Source organism: Galeopterus variegatus, unplaced genomic scaffold (assembly GCF_000696425.1).
Source record: "Galeopterus variegatus unplaced genomic scaffold, G_variegatus-3.0.2 Scaffold243, whole genome shotgun sequence".
Classification (NCBI taxonomy): domain Eukaryota; kingdom Metazoa; phylum Chordata; class Mammalia; order Dermoptera; family Cynocephalidae; genus Galeopterus; species Galeopterus variegatus.
The window spans coordinates 24,056-31,799 of NW_007726354.1; the positions used below are offsets into that span (position 1 = coordinate 24,056).

General features: G+C 36.2%; 1 protein-coding gene across 1 annotated transcript in view; it reads right to left on the reverse strand.

Annotated features, from left to right (window-relative positions):
* Positions 1–7,744, reverse strand: part of HELZ (helicase with zinc finger) — a 146,325-nt gene that overhangs the window by 22,523 nt on the left and 116,058 nt on the right. The window contains exons 26-27 of the mRNA XM_008566462.1: positions 7,111–7,318; positions 2,808–2,887 (exon numbers count right to left, since the gene is read on the reverse strand). Coding sequence (XP_008564684.1) covers positions 2,808–2,887; positions 7,111–7,318 — 288 coding nt within the window. The remainder of the gene's footprint in view (positions 1–2,807; positions 2,888–7,110; positions 7,319–7,744) is intronic.

Here is a 7,744-nt window from a genome sequence, read left to right on the forward strand (position 1 = left end):
GAGTGTTGTCATCTTTCTGAAATGCAAGTTTGATCATAAGAGTTAACAACATAAAAAATGAAATATAGAGTAGCAAGGGGCAATTTTTCTTTTCCAGCCCTGTTAAAATACTCAATGACCCTGTTTTGGCATATCAGTCTCCTTACAAGTTTTAATGTGGAAATAGTCACTGAGGGCTGCAGAGTACTTGCCTCAACAAAGGCTCTCAAGTTAGACATGGAACTGACCACTCCCAAGGAAACAGAACAAGTAGCTTGTTCCTAAATTGAAGCTGAGGTATACTTGGTGACCAAGCTATTGCAACAAATGGTGTAGTGTCAAACATGCTCCAAGTGCATTCTCATTTCTATTTACCTCGCTCAAATGGACTGCCATTAAATTTGGCCAATTGGTCCTTAAGATTACTGGGTGAACATAAATTATCTAGAGTAAGAAATGAGAAGGATGACAACTCAATGCCAGTCTTCGCAAGCAGCTGCAATGCCTGCTTTTCAAACATCTAGACCCTGATTAAGATTCTTCATAAACAAATATTTCCCCCCATAAATCGCCATCTTTTTGATGACTGAAGTTACATTCATCTGAGATATACTTTCTTCCAGAAGATATTGTTGATGTACATATTCTGACTGCATGAGGGAGACCATGATTAGATGTTAAAGTTGCTTGCGAATAAGCCGCTGTTTTAATTGCCTCCATCATTTCTGACTTGGACATAGACAGGAAGCTAGGTCTGTGTCACAGAAGTTTAGATCAAGACTGTGCTACTGTACGATACTACAATGGGCTCACTAAGCAGGATAGCAGACTGTACGGTATGAAGGCGCCTGTGCCTACTACTACCAGAATTAAATCGGAATTAGATTCTCCTCTATCATTTTCTGTTTAATACAGAGACACTGAGTCAAAGAGAGCTTGGAGCTCTTTTTTTATTTTTCCTGGGCCCTAAGACGAAGCATCACGGTGGGAAAGAAAATCAAATGTTTCTATCAGGTTACCTATTCCTCTAACAGAGACAAATCATAACAGAAATTTTAAAAAGGGATATGAGAGAAACTTAGCTGTCTTGTCTTCAGTTGCTCTGACAGCATCTAAGACTCTTGTGGTCAGTTTTGTCCCAAAGTGGCCTCTGCCTACATCTGCAGCAGGTGCTGCTGCACAATCCTAATGTGCCATCGTTCTCTCTCTGCACCCCTTCCCAAACACGTGCCACTTCTCCTGCCACTGCAGCTCCCCTCTTCCTCTACCAGGAAATTCCCCCAGCTGCCTCATTTGCACTGCAGCTCCTCCACTGGGAACTGAGTCCTTCCAAATGTAGAAACTGTGAGTCTGAGATGCTATGGGACATAAGTAACCTAATATAGAGAACAGCTGCTTAAAGCAAGGTTGAGGGTGGAGTTACAGATTTGGAAGTCTTTGCTGTGGAGTGGATACTTAGAATCATGGATTGCACTTGTTTATAGTAAGAAACCATTGAATGCAAAGAGATGGGACAATGACAGAACTCTGGGAAACTCCAATTTAAGGACTAGGGACAGAGGGGAGGGGTGGACAGGAACTTATGAAAGAGACAAAAGGTATGTTATAAAGAATTGCGAAAAGCAGAAATATTGTGTCAAAGAAACTCACAGAAACAAGATAGTCAAAGATGGAAGTAGTAAATAGTGCCAAATACCAAAGAAAAGTCAAGTAAGACCACAATTAAAGTGTGTTCATGGGACGCGCTCACTTAGAGCTCAGTGATTTCAGTGAAGTGCTGAGGCCTACTGCTAGACTATGTGGGTGAAGGAGCAAATAAAAGATGAGGTAGAAAGGAGAAATTAGGCAGTAGCTACAAAGGAGATAAAGGTCAGAGAAAGTATCTTTTTTAAAAAGTCTATCAATCAATTCACCTAGTTGAGGCTAAAAGAGATGTAAATACCTTACAGGCTGAGGAGAAAGAACCAGCAGCTGGAAAGAATCTAAAAATAAATGAGGAAAAGTGACAAGGTCTGTGAGGTGACCAAAGAGAGATTAGTCTTAATAGGAACTCTTCCTCTGAGACTAATAATAAGGAATTAAAGATGTTCAAGGATACAGAAAAAGTGATGTTTAAGATAATAATTAAGAGGGTGAAATCCTGATGACCTAAGTTTAAGGCAAAGTCATCCCCTGATAATAAGGATAACAGAAGGTGGGAAGGTAATCAGGCTCAAGCAGAGCCACGGAAAAAACTGGGCAAAGGGAGCGAGGCACATGTAAAGAAATGTGCAGGAGCCCCGCGGGTTCTGCTGAGATCAGAAAACACGAACTTCCAGTAACACTAGTTCAACCAATGATCTGATTTTCCCTAACGGGTTCACAAGCACAGAAGCAGAGAAAGTAGATGAATGGACAGACGGAGTTAAGGATTTACACAGTGGGTGTGATGAGAGAACGAGGTGAGGGATCGGAGGAGGTCAAGTCCTCCCCTGGAGGAGGTCAAGTCTTCCTTCTTCTTCACTCTAACAGCGCTTCTGATTCTGAGATAATTTTCAATGACACTTCAGTAGCTCTGTCTTCATTTATACCTACCTTATCATGGAAAGTCTCTAAATTCAAGTCTATCATTGAATAACAGAATTAAAGAAAAGTATACTGTAAGAACATAGCTAAAGAAAAGGTGGAGGGATAGAGGGCAACACAGCCCACTAGATCCCTGTGAAACAACAAACATAAAAGATATACATAAAAAGCGAGATGCTTTTCTTTAACACATCAAGATTCCAAGATGACCAATCAGACCAAATCCATTAGAACAACGCATTCACTAAACGTGAGCAGCATACCTGTTTTGGTTCTGTAGGCTTTTTCTCTGGTGTTCGAATCTTATTAATTTCAGGTCCAGGATTATTTGAATCACTTTTACCTAAGAAAATATTTAAAAATCCTTATAAGCTTTATCCAGTGGACGTGACATTTCCAATGACTATCCAATATTAGACAAAGTCGCAGAATGTTTTAAACTCTTTTTACCCATTATAATCAATTTATATTACTACTGGGGTTTTGTTCTTAAATTTTCAAAGTTGCAGCTTCTCTGCAAGAAAGAAAATTGATAAGTGAAGCAACCTCATTGACAACACAAAAGCTTAATAAGGGAATAACCTTATAACATCAAATAATTCCAAAGGAAATTACCCAATCTCCAGGAATTTACAGACTCCTTTTCTTTAACTAGACATATGAAAGGCCTTGGCATTCTTGCCTATTTATGAAGCCTCAATGCTTTGGTCATTTACAAACGTAATTAAGCAAAAATACAAATAATAAGTCAGTTCAATTTAGTAAAGGAATCTAAACTGAATAAAGATATTCTGAAAGGAATGTAGCTATACAGTTTGAAAGTAACAGATATCAAACTAAATATAAGTAGGTGATAAATAGTAAAGGAAGCAAAAATAAGGTTTAAAAAAGCACAATTATAGTAGACAAATGATTTCATCTATGTGAAAGGCTTTTAATCTATAAGAATTAACTGCTGGATATTTTAAGTTCCTTGACGAAATCCTTGACTTGGTTTCTTGTTCAAAAACATTCTTTAAGGAATGCCACTGGAACTTTGTAAAATGAATCATCGTGCCAGAATAGCCTTACCACTGAACTTCAAGAAATGAAAGCTATAATGTCTGAGATGAAAAATATACCAGATGGAATCAGCAGCAGAATAAACACTGCAGAAGAAAACTAGGGAAACTTGAAGGCACAGCAATAGAAACTACCCAAAATGAAACAGAAAAAGAAAAAAGAATTAAAAAAAGAAAAACAATAAAAAGAACAGCCATGCGCTGTGGGAAAACTCCAAGCATTCTAATATATGGGTAACTGGAATCCCTGAAAAACTTGGGTGTGGCAGAAAAAATATCTGAAAAGATATAAAGGTTGAGAATTTCCAAACTTGATGAAAACTATAAACCCAAATATCCAAGAAGCTCAACAAACCTCAAACACAAGAAACATAAAGAAACTACACCAAGGCATATCATAGTTAAATTGCTAAACCCAGTATAATAAGAAAATCTTTCAAGCAGCCAGAGAAGAAAAGACACATTATGTACAGAAAAACAAGGGTAAGTATGACATCAGATTTCTCTCTGAAATAATGTAAGCAAGAAAATAGAGCATCATTAAAGTACTGAACGATGAAAACTGCCAACCAAGAAGTCTACACTCTGCAAAAATATCTTTCAAAAATGAAAGTAAAATAAAGACATTTTCAGACATATACAAACTGAAACAATACATCATCAACAGACCTGCACTACAAGGAAAGTTAAAAGAAATCCTTCAGGCTGCAGGAAAATTATATCAGATGGAAAGGTGGATATACAGAAAGAAAGAAAGATTACTGGAAATGGTAACTATATGGATAGATACATGAGGTTATTTTTCTTATTATCTAAAACTCTTTAGAGCGAGTGACTGAAATAAGACAAAATATGGGGCTGTATATACAACTACATGGGGTCTCTTGGTCCAACATTTTATGTTACATGGTCTTTTCCAAATTAAATTGTGTTGGCTGTCTTTATAAAACAAACAGAAAACAAAATTGCAACTCTTTAAAAAGATACTTGGCTGTTTAAGCAAAAATAACAATAATGTTTTGGTAGTCTATAACATATGTAAAAGTAAAATGCATGGTAACAATAGCACAAAGGCCAGGAGAGAAAAAAAATTGAAATATCGTAAAGTTCTTTTATTGTACATGAAGTAATAAAATATACATTGGAAAGTACACTGTGAAAAGAAAATTATAAACTAAATACCCATATAAGTCTATGCTATCACCTTACCAAAATAGAGGCAAAGGCTGTATACTGAAAACTTTTTTTTTTTAAGGCTGAAATAAAGACTTAAAAAAAAATGAAGAGAGATATACATTGTTTACAGATCAGATGACTAAATATTAAGATGTCAATTCTCCCCAAACTGACCTAAAGATTCAACACATCTCAAAATCCCAACTTTTTTGTAGAATGCCACAAGCTGATTCTAAAATGTATATAGAAATACAAAAGACCTGGTATAGACAATTTTGAAAAAGAAGAACAAAGTTGGAGAACTTATACTCCATGATTTCAAGACTTTATAAAGCTGTAGTAATCAAGACAACATATTTGTTATAAATATAAATATATGAACCAACAGAAGAGAACAGAGTCCACCTATATGGTCAATTGATTTTTAACAAAGGCACCAAGGCAATTTAATGAGGGAAGGACAGAGTTCTCAACAAGTGGTGCTGGAACAATTGAACATATATAGTCATGTGCTGCATAATGATGTTTTGGTCAATGACAGAATGTACATATGACGGTGCCCTTAAGAGTATAATGGCTGTACCATACAACCTAGGTGTACAGCAGGCTATACTATCTAGGTTTGTGTAAATACACTCTATGATAATTGCTCAGCAATGAAACCACCTAACAATGCATTTCTCAGAACATCCTTAAGCTACATGACTGTATATGCAAAACCAAAAACATAACAAAAAACATCTCAATTCCTACCTCACACTACACATAAAATTTAAGTATAAAACTTCTAAAAGAAAACATAAGAGAAGATCTCTGTAATCTTAGGTTAAACAAAGATTTTTTAGACACACATCAAAAACACAGTCCATAGAAGAAAAAAATAAACTGGACTTCATAAAAAAATAAAAACTTCTGCTCTTTGAAAAGACACCGTTAAGAAAATGAATAAGCAAGCCATATTCTGGGAGAAAATATTTTCAAAACATGTTATCTAATGAAAGATTTATATCCAGAATGTATAAAGTACTCTCTTATAACTTTCTAAGACAATGAATTCATTTAAAAAGTGGGCAGAAGATATGAATAGACGTTTCATCAAAGATACACACACAGCAAGTAAGCGTAATGAATAGATACTCAACATCATAAGTCATTAGAGACATGCAAATTAACACCACAATGAGATACCATCAGACACTCACTAGCAATGGTAAAATAAAAAAGACTGACAATACCAAATGCTGGTGAGAATGTGGAACAACTGGAAATCTCATACATCACCAGCAGAAATAAAAAATGGTCAGCTACAGCCACGTTGGAAAATAATATGGCAATTTCTTATAAAGTTAAATATGTATTTACAATATGCCCAACAATCTCACTCCTAGGTATTTACCAGAGAGAAATAAAAACATATGTTCACACACATACTCATAGCAACTTTATTCATAAGAGCCAAAAATCAAAAATAACTCATGTGTCTATCAATCAGCAGATGGATAAACACAGTGGTGCATCCATATAACAGAATACTAACCAACACTAAAAAGGAGCAAACAACTGACATGTACGACCTGAAGAAATATCAAAAACATTAGGCTGAGCGAACAAAGCTGCATAAAAAACTATATACTATATGATTCCATTCATATGACATTCTAAAGAAAAAAATTATAGGGACAAAGTCAGATTAGTGTTTGCCCACGTGACTGCAAAGAGGCGTAAGGGAATTTTTTGAGGTGATGTAAATATCCTGTATCTTGATTTTGGTGGTAAATAATCCTGTATATTTGTTAAAACTCATCGGGGTACATTTAAAAAGAGTAACTTTTGCTGTATATAAATTATACCCCAATAAACTTGACTAAAAAATGCAGAAGGTAATATTCTTTTCTGTATAATTCCAGCAGATGTGCATAAAAAATAACTACTCCATATCAACGATCCCACAGCAACATTAATGCTTAGTATACCACAAAAACATTGTGGTTTAACAAAAATGTTTAACAAGAGAGGACTTTCCATCTCAATTTTAAATGACTATTATATAAAATACACTAAGCATTAAAATTTAGTATATTTTCAAAAATTTAGTGGTACCAATCATGAGTGGTAGGGTTTAACCTGAAGGACCCTCTGAGATCACATGCAGATTTTTTTATCTGTGTACATATTTGTATCTGCAGAGAAGGTCCATAGTCGTTAGATCAGATTCTCTCTCAAAGGGGTCAATAATCCATGAAAACAATCATTCTGTTAAAGGAACTTTCTATGTGGATAAAACTGCATGTCATCAGTTTAGGAAGAGGAGAACAGCAAAGTAACTTACCATTTCGATTTTGCTCATGTTGATCCTTCTCCTGATGCTGATTTTGTGGCTGCCCTATACTGACAGGTGGGTGATGTCCAAGGCCATAAGGTATAGGAGATCCCCGTCCATGTGTCTGTAATAGGTTCATATTATAGGCCATTGCTGCCTGATGTGTAATAATTCGAGGATCAACTGCAAACCTACCCTGGTATCCTGTCCACGGTACCTAGGTTATTTCAAGAAATAAAATAATTGCATTAAGTATATTTTGGAAAGCAAACTGCTTTAGTGCTTTTGATTAGGAAAAAGCAAATACACACAGAGAGATGTTAACCTGTCAAAATGAGTTAACTACAAAATCAGTGCTAATAGTAGCAATTGGTAGAATTATTGCTGTGTCTTAATTTACCAAAAATATGGCTTCCTGGCCGGCCGGGTGGCGCACTGCTACAGTGCGCCGCTTGGGAAGCGCGGCAGCGCTCCCGCCAAGGGTTCGGATCCCACATACAGACCGGCTGCCGAGGTGCGGGAGCAACATCGAGGGTTGTGATTCCGTTGCCGGTCCCAGTCCGGTATGGGCGCGACACTGAGGGTTGTGATCCGTTGCCGGTCCCGAAAAAAAACAAAAAAGGAAAAAAAAAAAAAAAAAAAA